This window comes from Pocillopora verrucosa, chromosome 1, assembly GCF_036669915.1.
Source record: "Pocillopora verrucosa isolate sample1 chromosome 1, ASM3666991v2, whole genome shotgun sequence".
Lineage (NCBI taxonomy): Eukaryota > Metazoa > Cnidaria > Anthozoa > Scleractinia > Pocilloporidae > Pocillopora > Pocillopora verrucosa.
In genome coordinates, this window is record NC_089312.1 from 14,266,205 (window position 1) to 14,280,829 (window position 14,625).

General features: G+C 38.6%; 2 protein-coding genes and 1 long non-coding RNA gene across 3 annotated transcripts; 2 read left to right on the forward strand and 1 right to left on the reverse strand.

Moving 5' to 3' along the window:
* Positions 1-3: 3 nt before the first annotated feature.
* On the forward strand, positions 4-12,866 carry LOC131786301 (RCC1 domain-containing protein 1). The gene is made up of 7 exons (XM_059103342.2): positions 4-323; positions 1,284-1,544; positions 2,221-2,398; positions 8,735-8,856; positions 9,325-9,516; positions 10,434-10,463; positions 11,431-12,866. Exons 1-7 carry the CDS (start codon positions 74-76, stop codon positions 11,568-11,570), a joined length of 1,173 nt encoding a protein of 390 aa, XP_058959325.2. The 5' UTR covers positions 4-73; the 3' UTR covers positions 11,571-12,866.
* LOC131786302 (uncharacterized) lies at positions 3,042-5,058 on the forward strand. The gene is made up of 3 exons (XR_009340367.2): positions 3,042-3,623; positions 3,981-4,227; positions 4,815-5,058. It is a non-coding gene; the product is annotated as an uncharacterized lncRNA (long non-coding RNA).
* A 422-nt stretch (positions 12,867-13,288) lies between the features above and the next one.
* LOC136283282 (transcriptional regulator ATRX homolog) lies at positions 13,289-14,467 on the reverse strand. The gene has a single exon (XM_066171861.1). The coding sequence runs from the start codon at positions 14,465-14,467 to the stop codon at positions 13,289-13,291; it is 1,179 nt and encodes a 392-aa protein (XP_066027958.1).
* Between the last annotated feature and the right edge of the window lie 158 nt (positions 14,468-14,625).

A 14,625-nucleotide genomic window follows, 5' to 3' on the forward strand; every position in this document is an offset into this window, starting at 1 on the left:
TAAAGAGGAAGGCTAGGATGCTCAGCAGATAAAATGGCGGAAGGACCACAAGGTCACATGTAGATCTCTTACAATGGATAAAACAAGTCAGAATACAACTTCTAAGTCAGCGTTTCATCCTGACGGAAGGTTTCAATGTTATGGTTTCGGTTTTAATGGCTTTCGACAAATTACTGCCAAAGCTATAAACGCAAATGAAAGCCAAGAAGTGGATTTCGAGACTGGTGGATCACATCCCGCTTCAGTCCTAACACCGGTTCAGCTGAATTTTGACTGTGTTAGTAGTATACTGGCTTCCTGGTCGAGCACATTTTATCTTAAAGGTAATTTTAAAAGCTAGGCGTCGTAAAATTGTACTTTGCTATTATTTTACATTTTTAAAAAACGGTGACATGGATGTGGTTTACTGGTGTTCGGGAACTCTATTAAATAGTTATTCACCGAAGTGGAGGTGGCGGTGATGAATATTCACCGAAATAGCGAGGTAAATATTCACCATTTTCAACGACACAGAAGTGAACAATTGTTTTGACACATACGTCAAGGAAATATTTAGTATATACTAAACAGGTAAGTAACCCTTGTGAAATGATTGGCTAGTTCGATGTGGTTAACTAGTATTAGCATATACTAAAACAGTGGCTGGCTTTGAAGGTGCACTCTGATTGGCCACATAAACTCCGAATATCCTTTGCAATTCACCTTCAAGCAACTGGTATGGGATTTGTGCCCAAAATATTGTAATCATTGAAGGAATAAATGAATAAAAAATCATACTTTTGTGCTTTATTATCTCACTGTTTTGGTATATACTAAAACAGCCATTTACCTTGGTGTGAGTGGTTGGTGGTGGATATTTACCTTGCTGCTTGTGGCTTGTTAAATATCCATCACAAGCCACCCCCACTTTGGTGAACGGTTGTTAACTATTCACCTCCAAGCAGCTGAAGAGACAAAATTGTGTGTACAATTATTTATCAGTGTATTGTCACAAATAAACTACATGTTTATTTCCAGGTAAATTTAATTATTGCCCCATTAATATTCTTGAAAAAATATCCTCCCTCTGAGTGTCTGAGGGAAATGCAGTACAAAGATAACACATGTACATTTCAGAAAAGAGTTAATCAGTGTAAGTATGAGGTAACAAACTGTTTAGCTGGGCTTTGAACTTCTATGTGGCTTTATGCATGGACCTAGTTTTGTAATCCCATATGGCTTGCACATTGAAAATAAACTCACTGTTGCTTCTTCTAAAGAATCCACTCTTTTTTCTGTCCTAGAGAATGGTACTATCAATAAGGTTGGATGGAATTCTAAAAAAAAAATGTTTGGGGAAGAGGAAAATCTTCTTCCAAATCATTTTGTTACAGATGCATGCTGTAGCTGGACACAACTTGTCTTTCTGACCAAAGATGGAGATTGCTTACAATGGACGGATTACACTAGATTTAATGAAGAATCAAAACCTGTGAAAGTCTGCAGTAATGGCACAAAATTCAAAGAAGTTGGCTGCAAAGAGTCCAGCTGCATTTTGGTCACAGGTACAGTAGATATAAGGCAGCAAGAGCTTTCTGAAATGAATGTTTTGTTTGTAATAAGAATAATGACTGACAACCAGGATTATCTTCATACTATAGCGTTAGATCTGATACAGTATTATTTTGAATACAAAGGGTAACATATTCAGTTTGGCAATAAAAAGAGTTGTTGCAAAATCAATTTTTAACTCCTGCATCTCCTAGTTCTCACTATAAATTCTCCTAACCATCTTGCATACATTAGTTAAAATTTTATCTGTGAGAAATTAGACTGAAATGATACATTACTCTAGAGTTGATATTTTCTCTCCTCCCATCACCTTTCTGTTTGACATCGTTTTGGTATGGTCAGGAGATGTCACTTAATAATTGCTTGGAGTGAAAGGATAAGAATTTACTTCTCACAATGACTAAAGGCATTGAAGAGAAAAAATTACATTCAAATATTTTCCAAGTTAATAGACACAGCTAGCCTGTGCTATGAAGCCTGTCACTGAAACTTCTTGCAAGAGTGGGAAACCACACAATTAAGTAGTTAAAAAAGTATCCAGTATTATCACTGTTCTGCCACTGAGTCACAAAGCTTCCCTCATCATGCAAATTGTTTTTACATTATGCTTCAAATGTGTTGATAAACCTTTCCTAACTCTCACAGACTGACATTGTCTTTTCATCGTAGGAAATGGACAGGCTGGTGTCATCTGCAATGATCAAGTGAAAGATGGTGCTGTCGCAAAACCAGTTCCTGTGTTTAAAGCAATAGCCATAGATAAAGAGATAACATCAGTTGCTTGTGGCAAAGAACATGCTCTGCTGTTGAATTCATCAGGAACTGTCTACACCCTTGGAAGTGGAAGGTATTTTACATACATTAAAACAACAATAACAACGTGAATAATTAGACAAATAATACACAATTTTTTCCCATTTAACACTGCATCCTCAACAAGTTCTTTATACTGGTTTCAAATCGATGTGAAATTAAAAAAATATACATCGCTACATAGCGTAGTTGAAGGTACGTGAACTGACATGTTAAGATCTGATTGGTTCAGTGTATATAATTATATCAGTACTTCTATTTCGGCGATTGCCATCATATGAGATATTGTTCTGATTTGAAAACAACAGAAAATGTGTCTCTCATAATATTGTTCATCACTATATTGTATGTGACTTTAGTCAGTTTACCGACAACAACAGGACGGTGGATGCGGGAAGCTCATTTTGATCGGACTAACAAGGTTTACACTATTATATCAGTTGTGTTTTTAATTTCACTACGTAGTGGAATTAGATAGAAATTAATATTATGTGACTAATGCAGTCTATAGGCTGTACGGTTTTACGCCAATCTGCGTTGTTGAACACAATCTAAGATTTTACGCCGTTAACTAACGGCATAAAATCCCTCAGTATGTACATATACCGACTGGAATATATATATATATATATATATATATATATATATATATATAACCGACTGGAAGAAATTACGCCGTAAGTTACCGGCGTAAAATCTTACAGTATGTATATTACCGGCTGGAAGAAATTACGCCGTTAGCTACTGGCGTAAAATCTTACAGTATGTATGTTACCGACTGAACAAAATTACGCCGTTACTGGCTTAAAATCTTTCAGTATATACAATACCGACAGAGACAAATTACCTCGTTAGTTCCTGGCGTATAATCTTACAGTATGCATTTATTACAGACTGGCCCTGCTTTTAATTCAATGAATTGAATACCCATCGCGTTTAATTTTCGCTCTTCTTCGGAAGTAGCTATTGTCGTGAGCAATATGAAAGCTGGTTTCAATGAATGATTCATATCGCTATACAGGAACTGTACAATCGTTTGCATTTTGAACGTTCATTTTATGTTTTGGTAGAACATTATTGTGCATTACTGTCCAGCTGGTTTTCACACTATAAAACAACTCAGATTTCTTCGAGAAGCTGAAATCTTCTTTTAACCTCTGCGGAAAGGTTGAAACGTTGTGCATACGTTCATTGATAGAGTTATACACCGGTATGATGCAGCTGCGTGATTGTCATTTACAGAAACAAGGTCTTAAACCGTAAGTCAGTTAAGTTTTCTAAGTTGTAGAAGTTTTATCAAATGCGCCATTATGAGAAGTTTATGAGTCATTCAAGCTTTCGTAATACACTCAAAGTGTAAGTGATTCCACTGTTTTCAATTAGAGAGAGAGTTTTCCATGTTTTCACTAGAAGTATTCTTTCAATAATGGTTTATGGCAACTTTTTTGTTGTTGTCGTTTTTCAAGTTTAGTACAGTTATTTACATCTCCTAGAATCATAATGTGTCAGTCTTAACCGGTGTTATTCCTCGAATTAAAAAAAGAGTGGACCGTGTAAAATTATTTAGTTGGTAAAAAAATTGATGTATGCTAAATTATTTGGGTTCTGCCTTTCAGATAACTGAAATACATGATGCCATGGAGTTTTTGCACATTGAAGTCGAGAGAGGGGAGGAGGACGCAAGAGACGATGGTAGGGAGAGGCGGCGAAGAGATAGGGAATGAAGGAGAGAAGAGGGAAGATAAGGGATAAGGGCTCCTGTGCGAGAGAGAAGGGTCGAGGATGAACGGCCTGAAGAAGAGAACATTGTGCAACCGCGCCCACCACCGCGCCAACCCTTACGTCAACCTCCAGGTCGACCCAGTTAGTAATCTAAACTTCTTCCTACCGTTGGATACATTTTCAACCGTTTAATTTGGTTTTCCCATTCACTAAGATAGACAAATTTAATTTAAGTCTTACTCGTCTAGTTTTCAAATTTGAAGGGAACTAAGTACATGATATTGCTTGGCGCGTTGAAATGCGACTGATACATCCCTTCAAGTGTTGAATGTCTCAGGAATGCAAGCAGCGAACGAGAGAAAGATTGTTTTTCCCTAATTTAATTACATCCAAACAGCCATGTAATATCATTTTGTCATACAAAGATAAAGGAAACACCGAACATTTCATTTGCGTACTATTTACTTTGTAACCATAGCGTCGGTGCGGTGTTCACATGTAAAAATAACATGTTACACTTGTCACATTTTTGTGCGGAAGCTCTTCTAGTAATTCCCTGCCATTCGTATATTGAAAAGGGGATCTTACATTGCCGCATGGAGATACGAGTGACTCTCTCAATGAAATGGCAATCCATTCTACTTTCGTGTTATTTTCATGTTTTCGCGCGAAAGGTCACGTGGTATTTCGCTGCTATTGTTGTAATAAGAATCTTTATTTCCTTGCAGGGAAATGTTTTAACTACGGAGCTATGGGCCATATCCAAGCTCGGTGTGGACGACGTAGACGTCGTGAAAGGAAACCACACAGCGGGGACAGTGACGTTAGAGAAAATGAAAATTAAAAACTTTACTCTTTAGAAAAGCCTTTTATAATTAATATTAGCTGTCTTAAGTGTTAATGTTTAAGTTTTTTTCTTGTAGGCGCCTTTGAACAGTAGGATACTGGCGCGGTATAAATCTTTTATTATTATTATTATTAATACAATACCACTTTCACGGCACTGTCAAAAACCTTAAAAAATTGAAATAAAATGTGATTTAAATTTGAAATTCTTGATTGTGCATTATGTCTAAATTCACATGGTAAGGGGTAATGTGGGTGATGACTGGTCTTGAAATTGCGAACTGGAATGATAACACATCCTAACACAAACACACACACATACAAAAAAAAAAAGGAAAAGCAAGACAAGACATTCGAATTCAAACTAGGCTGCAATAAATTTTTTAGTCCCGGTTCAGACGCCGCACTCCAGCCGTCGAATCGAATTCAACGATAGGCCGATCTAAATTAGTTAATATTGGCTGAATTGATTCAAACGCCAAACTTTATTCGGCCAAAATTAATTAATCGAAGAATATTAATTTTCGGTCATTACAATTTTAAACATGGCGGGCGCCATGGATTCAGGCAGCAATCTGCGAGCAAAAGCCTTTCTTTTGCTCAAAATTCTGGAAAACAGTGAAAAAAGAAGAAGAATGCAAACCGTCTTAAAGGCGACGGTTTTACTAGCGACCCATCCATGGTAATCCTCGTCTTCAAGAATTGAATTTTTATTGCAAACTGGGATTTTACATTTCAAGCAAGTATATATGATCATGCCGAAACACGAACAACTCATGTCACCATCGTTTAATTTGGCCCGCCAAGCCGCCATTTTTCTCCTGCAAAACACTATTTTGCGCATGCTTTCGAGTAAAGACAGCATGAAAAGTACATTAAAATAATTTATGCATTTGGTTCGGCTGAGTTGAAGTAGAGCGTCTGAATCAAAGCCGGCCTACAGCCGTTCTTCCCGGCTGAGCCAGGCGGGATGACTTGACTGATCTGATCTAAATTAAGTCAGCCGTTCCGAATTGGTTCAGACGCCGTACTTCACACATATGATGAAGTTAATTCGTTGAATTTGATTCGGCTCGGCTGAAGTACGGCGTATGAACTAGGCCTTATAATTAGGTTATCGAAGGATGCTTAAAGGCGCAAATGCGGCGTGATATGGAACCAACCAGGAGCACATATGCCACTCTACCGTGAGAAAGTTGTTACAAACGCAATGACCGTAAAAGCTGTTCATGCCCTGTCACTTTTCAAGCTTGACTGAAAGTTTGTCGCGCCATTTACTAAGGTGGTCTCGCCAAGACGTAATAGAAAAAAAAAGAAACACTCCCGCAATTTACATATTGTAAAATTTTTAGGCTAGTAACTAATGGCGTAATTTCATTCAGTCGGTGTTATATTATATATGCAGTAAGATTTTACGCCAGTTACTGACAGCGTAATTTCATTCAGTGGTAGTATATACATACTGTAAGATTTTACGTCAATAACTAACGGTGTAATTTCATTCATGATCGGTAGTATATACATACTTTAAGATTTTACGCCAGTGACTAGCGGCGTAATTTCTTCCAGTCGGTACTATATATATACTGTGATATTTTACGCCCGTAACTTACAGCGTAATTTCTTCCAGTCGGTGATATATATACTGTACGATTTTACGCTTGTAACTAACGGCGTAATTTCTTCCAGTCAGTAATGTATTTACTGTAAGATTTTACACCGTTAACTAACGGTGTAATTTAATTATATATTTAACAAATAGATTCCAAGTTGCCGTGCGTCTGTTCAGTAATAGATCACAGATGAAGTCAAAATGTGGTAAGAACAAAAAAGTGGCACACGAGGCCCAGCCGAGAAGAGAAATTCTGTATCTACAAGCAACCATGTATTATTTTGTTTATCATATAAACACAATAGCCCTTTACCCACAAGAAGAGCCAACTTCATTAATGAATGAAAATAAATGAATCGACAATTCCCAAATAACAATCGTGGAGTGTGTTGGCGCTAACTCTTAGGATGGAAAAATGCGTTTCAAGTTACAAAATTATCATTTATTGACTTTGTCCTTACCGACCGAAGAAGTCTTTCAGGTAAACGGCCAAAATCGGCCAGCGGCAAATCTTCCAGTTGTCGATTTTCATTCTCAGCCGCGAGAAATGCCAACACCAAAGCCACTGTATACGTAACTTTCGGTTTTTCTTTTTGTATATTGGTTTTTCCCCTCCTAGAAAAGTTTGAACCTCACTGTCTGTCAGCGATACGGATTTTTCAGTGTTTTAACCGCCACAATCTGTGAAAGTTCCGACAACCTACCTTGTATTGAGAATCGTGAAGGCTTTGCCGTTCATTCATCAACCTGACCGAGTGGCGCCAAAGGCGAGTGACGTTTCACCAGCTGATTGGCTATATCAACTCATGTGGAAAAAAAAACGATATTTTCTCGCGTGTGTTGTTACGGCTTTTCTCAGGGCCGGAAATCCCTCTATAACACCACAGTTTATGTGATAATTGCGGAGCTCGCAGAGCGTAGCCCCATAATTATACAAAATAGTAGTAACCCATCAAGCCGAAAAAATTTGGATGTACGACCGCACGACCGTAGAGGGCACTGGGCTCCGTGTCGGACGACCCGGGTTCTAGTCCTGGCCGCGGCAAGGCGTTGTGCCCTTGAGACGTACGCTTTTAGACTTGGCTAAATCTATATATTATAATTAATATACCGACGCAGATAGGGGCGTAAAATCGCACAGTCTTTAAATGAATTCGAAGCGTTACAAACGCCGCCATTTTGATTGCGTGGTTACGTATTTCTTAATGCCGAGAGGACCCTGGTAACGAGGGCGTACCAAATATGGATTAATGTACGCGCGTTGAAAGCCCGCCAAATTCTTCAAAACCCCCTATTATTTGAATTCATCGCGATCGAGGAGAAAGAAAAATCCAAACCGGGGTTTCTAGGTGAAAATTCAACTTGAAACCACCTAGGAACAGGCTTCAAGAAGCATCGCAAGACACCCTGATGAGGGTTAAACAAGGGTTAGTCTTTACTAGAAAAAGGCGAGCTATAAATTTATATCAGCCTTAAACACAAGTGGAAAAATCGGAAAAATAAGGTAGACCGTTCCATTTATGAGCTTATATTTAAGTCAACCTCTTTTAATAGCTTTCAAGTCACCTGGGGAAGCTTTTGCAAATTATTCTTACTTACGTACGTCAAGGTTAATTTGGTATTATCAAATGAGTTTCTAGCGTAAATTGGCCACCGTTGTCATCAGGCTTTGAAACTCTTTATGGTGGCCAATTTACGTCATCAACTCAGTTGACAAAATCAAATTATCTTGTTATACTCTCCCACCAACGCAGCACCGCAGTTTCTTTAGAAACTTACCCCTTTATGACTTACAACAACTCCCTCAAGTCTCAAAGTCAAATTTTTAAACTAAAGGGAATTGAACTTCCAGTCAGAATGCACCTGTCATTGGGTTTTGAAGGCAAAGCTTGTTATGATTATGAGCGTAAGTATCAAGTATAAAAAAACAATTACCGTTAAGTTGTTTGCATTTTCAAGAAAGCATGTGTTCCTTGGTAATGTTAGTACTTAATTAAAAACTGTATTTTGTTGATGTTTGAAATGTAAACTTTGTTAAGCTTTTATATTAACAAGAATAATCTCTCAGAGGATGGAACCAATCGTTTGGGTCTCAGACTCACTAATTTTCATGGGATGAGACCCAGGGACCGACTAATGAAAACTTCTGACAAAATAACCAACTAATAGGTTTTTGTTTGCTTTTTTTAGTCGTGGACAGCTTGGTCGTGGATTAATAGTTGAAGAGCAAAGTTCAGAGGTTGTTCCAGCTCTGGAAGGAATCAGAATGCTGTTTATAGCAGCAGGTGGCTGGCATTCAGCAGCAATAAGTGGTGAGAGAAGAGAAGCCAAATATTCAATTGGAATAGCCTAAGTACATTTCCTAATGTTTGCTGTATAATCAACAGGGCAGGAAAATTAATATTGCTCCCCTCTGGTCACTTTGACCTTAATTGGCCAGATGTAGGTAGAATTAGTGCTTTTTGGAAAGGATGTGTCCATGTTAGCATGCTCCAAACGTTTTTGTCATGGTTTTCTGATTTTTTCCTTTAATAAGAAAATTATTCCAAATTCCAGAGCTGAAGGACTTTTACTTATCTTTGGTTAGAAAATTCAACTTACACTCCTACTGCTTCACAGTAGAATCCTCAGATATAAGACTCCACAGGTAACACATTTTTAATAGTTTTCTTCTGTCCAGTAAGTGTTGATGGATTATGAACATGTAAATCTGTGGTATTTGTTTTTTGAGCTGAGTAGATTTTCTTAAGTTTGATTTTTTCTATTTGTGTTGCTGTCAGAATTTGGTGACCTCTACATGTGGGGATGGAATGAGAAGGGGCAGCTGGGTTTGGCTGTCAATCCAAATGACACACTGTCGTCAAGTGGTGGCCAGGTTCAATGTCAGACAGTGCCAGTTCCTGTCAGTTTTCCAGAGGATTTAGAGGTACTGATGGTCAGCTGTGGATCAAGGCACACAGCAGCAGTTCTTGGTATGTGGAGGGGGAAAGAATGAGCTTGGTTGATAGAATGGTAGGGGAGGGTTTTAACACAAGTTGTACATCAGGCACTGGAGCTCAGAGATTACTCTGACTATATAGCAGAATATTCTAACTAAATTTCAATTGCTCAATCTATTTTTCATTCAGGAGTGGGGAATATCCTTGTTACTTTTTGCAATTCTCTGTCTACTGTAATTCTCTATGAAAATCTTGGGTGTTGAAGTGATAAGGATAGGAAGTACTGGAAGAGAAAGGAAACAATGTGAAAATTCTTACTTCATTTAAAAAAATGGCTGTGTTCTGTAACAAAGAGAGGGGAGAGACAGGAGGTGAAGGTGAGAGGGGGGAGGAGTAGATGGGTATCACCATCTCCAACTGATATGCAAATAGGCATTTGTACCTATTAGAATTTGTTGATCAAACACAGGATACAGTAAATCATGACCTACTAGATCCAGTTGGAGAGCTGACATGTAGATGGTTTTTTGACAGTTTTTCCTGTTTTATATTTGACAATTAGTCCTCCCTGCAGCCCCTAACTTGGCAGTGTGGTTTGCTGCTGTTGTTCAACTTTTGTTTTGTTTTAGGTTGAAATGAGGGGACATTTGGGGAAGTCACTCTTTTGTTAATTGTTGTTTCAATGGTGGTGACAATTAACCCTGTCCAGGGATAAATTGTTATCAAGACAAGGAGTGTTTATGAACAATTTATGTGTTGCTTGTTTTATCTGGTGGATAAGATATCCACCTTAAAAATAATCAGGACTGACTCGCATAACTTTTTTGTACCAACATTTTAAAGAGAAGCTTAGTGGTTTGTAGGAGATAAAAAAAGAGGAGAACTGACCCATTTACCTCACTGTCAATTAGTTAGTGTGACTAATCTTGATTTAATTTTTTTGCTAACAGGAGATGGGAGTGTCTGGACGTGGGGTTGGGGTAAGTTTGAATGAATTTTTCTGTTTATGTAAAATTATTTTTAACAAGCATGTAACATATGTTAAAAAAGCACCATTTTTTTACTGTCTAAATAGATATTGTGTTCAACCTAAATATGCTCAGGAAATGCAGAAAAAATGAAACATGGCTCATATTAATGTAGTTCTCTGTTAAAGTAGCTTTGGTTCATGACAGTTTTGAATGCCCTGTAAGACTTCTTGGAGAGAAAACTATAACTTAAACCAATATGAAGTCAAAACCAGTGGCCATCCTTTACCTTCAAATTTCCTCCCAGGAAAAATGGGAAGAATTTTTCCTATCCTTGCTTCTGTTATGGATTAGGAACAGTGAATATTCATTTCATGGACACAACTCTCTGTGTTTTGAAAATGAAATCAATGAAATTCTTTTTTTTATGCGTCTATCAATCTATCAAAGGATAGGTAGATTGAATGACCCACTTTGCTATTCGAATTTCCCTTGTATTTAAAAGGAACTCGATCCTTAAATGAATTAGCAAGGTAATTTAGTGTTATCAACTAAATTGAAAAGGTAAATTGGCCTCCGTGAAATGTTTAAAGGCTGAAGTTTCGAGCGTTAGCCCTATGGCCAATCACTCTGACGAAGGCCAATTTACGTTTTCAACTCAGTTGATAACACTAAATTACCCTGTTATACTCTCCCACCGATGCAGCACCACAGTTTCTGTAGAAACTTACCCCCTTTTCCCTCAATATTGAAATACTTGCTTTAATTTATTAAATGTCCTCAGTCCTAAACGATAATTAATGTGTAGAAACTGGGAGAGTAGACCTTTGAGTGATTTTGATCAACATTTGCACAAGGTTTTTATAAAGTTGCTTAAACGTTTCGATCAACTGATGGCTCTTACCTCACACGACTGATTCAACTGTCGTCGACCTGCACCACGTAACCGCAGTAGTGACGTAAATTTGTTATGTTCCAGGCTACTATGGCCAACTCGGACACGGAGACCGAGTGGACAGATCTGCGCCGACGCAAGTAGCAGCCCTATTGTCATTGAGGCTCAAACCTAAAACGCTTTATTGTGGTGCTTGGTCGACGTTTTTAATGAGTTCGAAATGATCTGTGATGTGTTAAGGTCATGTCCACCTTAATTAGTTTGGAGGGTTATCGTGGAGGACCCCCCAACAGTTTCGTGATTTTATGAATCGTCGCCACTGTGGAGATATCGTGGAACAGCATTATCATGAAGGTTCAGCTGACAAACTCGCCTGAACTCTGAAAACCAAAACGAATGCAACCAAAACAGCCAATCAGAAGAGATAAAAATTATCACAACGGGTTGATTGAGATTTCAGAGGGAAAACACGCAAACTGCTTGAAGCGCGGGAAATCTTCAGTGACCAAGTCGCGACTATTTTTATTTTTGAACTGATTGGTTGTGAAAATGTTGCGAGGTTTCTGGACCAAAGACACAGCGAAGTGCTGCAAAACTAAAGTAATACGTTATCATTTCAGTTGATAATTCTAAAGTACCCTGCTATACTCTCCCACCGACGCAGCACCACAGTTTCGGTAGAAATTTATATTACCCCCTTTTTTCAAAGTAATACCAGATTACTTTCAACACTCGACTGGAAATTTTCCTAAAAGGGTTATTACGGTGTGATCGCTTTGCTGGGGTAGTGATGAAAAGAATCGTCCAAGTTGCTGAGAGTGAGAACGATCGCACTTAAGAGGTCTTCTAGTTAGCTTTGTCAGTCAGTCGACTTTTAAATGTATAGTTCGAAACAATTTGGTTAATATTATTGAGATTCAATTGGCTGGGAGGATCAAGATGACGTGGTTTTGGTTCGTCACCATGGTTGTGTTCTGTTCCGTTCATCTGTTTGTCATGAAGACGTTGATCATTCCTGCTGAAAGTTGTTTGTTCGTTCTGATTACACTGACCAGGTGTGCGATTCTCAAAATGACCCGAAATCTTCTTGGGCTTGAAAATCGTCGCCCTTATTATCGATAAATACGTATAGACGAGATTTTGTAAACACGATTGTGATGCTTTGTGTTCGCGCGTATTTTTGAGAAATATGTTATAAATACAATAGAAGACGTTTCCCCGCTTTACATTACCTCATTCCAACGCTCGGGGAGGTAAGAGAATTCTCGCAGATTATGCAAACCTCAAACTGTGTATGACTGTCTTTAATCAATCTTCTAGGCGAGGCTTTGTAAACACGTGAAAAGTTAATTTCAATGTAGATGCCAAATAAGCAAAAATCAGTAAAAAAATCTGTTTTTATAGCCCCCTCTTTGAAACCTCTCTAAGGTATGTAGCTATTAAGGTCACCTTAAACGCTAGGATATTGGAGGAGTCAGCAACAGCTTTCCAATAAAAAAGAGACGATTGATCGATTGAAAGTTGTGTTCACAGGTTACAGCGCGTATTGTGCTGTAAGAGGAATATTTGCACCATGTGGATTAAAGTTCGTAACTTACGGTGTATATCCATCATATTTACACTTAATAAGGTGAACTGAGTTCATTAGAGAGAAGAGAACCTTCTAAATATTTTCTTAAATTCTTTAAACCTCATGAACAAGGAAACAAAGAAACAAATTCAGGGAATGAATGAGTTGTTTTCTGTCGTAATGGTTCATGATAAGCAAGCTGTTTGACATCACACATTGTTGTTATCTTCGAATGACGATCTTATCTTGCGTTGTGTTGCTCGGTTTTATCTTTTTAAAGCTTGATGCAGAGCCTCTGATGGTTTTCCTGCACTGCCAATCTTTTGATCGCGCAACGCTACTTTTCGTCCATACTGCGTAATTAAATGTTAATTAGTGGACGGCGGTGTTTCTCTTAACGGGCTGCGCACAAGCGCGAGCGCAGTTTCGGACTCGCTCCAGTTCTCTAAGTCTTTTCTCTTGAACGGCCAGTTGCTTTTCAGCCATCATTTCAGCAGTAAGCTTGGGCGGATTGTCAAGCTTACGGAGTTGTTTTGGTACCCTGGCTGAAAGCAGAACTGTTTCCTTACGTTTGCCATCAGTGAGAACTTTAAAAGCGATGGCGCTTTTAGTTCTGCCAAGAAGGATCGTGTAAGCGAAATTTAGGGGTTTCGACGCCATTTTTTTAGAGGTGGGCGATGACTTGCTCGATGAAGACTTTTCTCCAACCAACAACCTATTGTAAACCACCGTTTTGTCATATTTCTTTTCTTTGTCGAATGTTTGTACCTGTAGCCCTTCTGTATGTGACTTTTCTTTGGTCAACCGCTTACTAATAAGCTGCTTTCTAGGTAGCATTTCCTTAGCTAGGCTTTCGTGAGTACATTTTTGCATGACTGGCTTTTGTGTACACAACATTTGTTTGGTCATTTTTTGGCTACACGACTTCGTTCTTGGGTTGATTTTTGAAGCAGGCTTTTCCTTATTTTTCGCTTCTCCAGTTGACTTCCTTTTAACCACCTTTTTCGTCTTCCGTTTTTTAAGTCGCTCCTCTTCCCTAGCCATTTCCTTAGCCATTTCCTTCACCTTCTGAATGGTGATTGTTGAGCGATGGATAATCGGTAGCAAGCGGTATCCTTCAGCCGGAGACCGTCTCATCTCCATTGCGTGCGGGTCCTTTTTTGCTCCTGTCTCGACCTTTGAATCATGGCAGTTGTCGGTACAGTTTGTGATGTCTCTAGAAGCCTTGACCACCTGTGAGAATGGTAGACATGCGTGTGAACTTCCAGTTTCGAATTCTGCTGTTAGGACAGCAGTTTCTTTTTTCGCAGTCGTCTCCTTAGTTTTAGATTTTGATCGTGTCTTCTCATTCCGTTTGCTTGTGCTTCTGGGAGCTTTGATCTTGGTTTTTTCATGTTCCTCGAGCATTTTCTTAATAAGACCACGCATCTGCACCACCTTCGGGTGGTCATCGAAATTAGTTTCTCGTCTTCGGTCATGGAAATACGTGCCAGAGGAAGATTTAATCCTTTTTCTTGACTTCTTGAATTTCGATAACAATGAGCCGCACATTGGGACACCGAAAAGAATGCTTCACGCTTCTTAGAATTTCTCGAAATACTTGAAAATCTGGGGCAGTAACTACAATTGCTTTGTGACGTGTAATTCGCTGTCAGTGTTGGTGACAATTGTGATGTCATAATGACTAATAAATTGCGCTCCCAGGACTC

Coding starts and splice junctions, on each gene's coding strand:
- LOC131786301 (XM_059103342.2), top strand. CDS start 74: ATGGATAAAACAAGTCAGAATACAACTTCTAAGTCAGCGTTTCATCCT. Junction 1,545..2,220: donor CAGCTGCATTTTGGTCACAG/GTACAGTAGATA, acceptor TTTTCATCGTAG/GAAATGGACAGGCTGGTGTC. Junction 9,517..10,433: donor GCACACAGCAGCAGTTCTTG/GTATGTGGAGGG, acceptor TTTTGCTAACAG/GAGATGGGAGTGTCTGGACG.
- LOC136283282 (XM_066171861.1), bottom strand. CDS start 14,467: ATGTGCGGCTCATTGTTATCGAAATTCAAGAAGTCAAGAAAAAGGATT.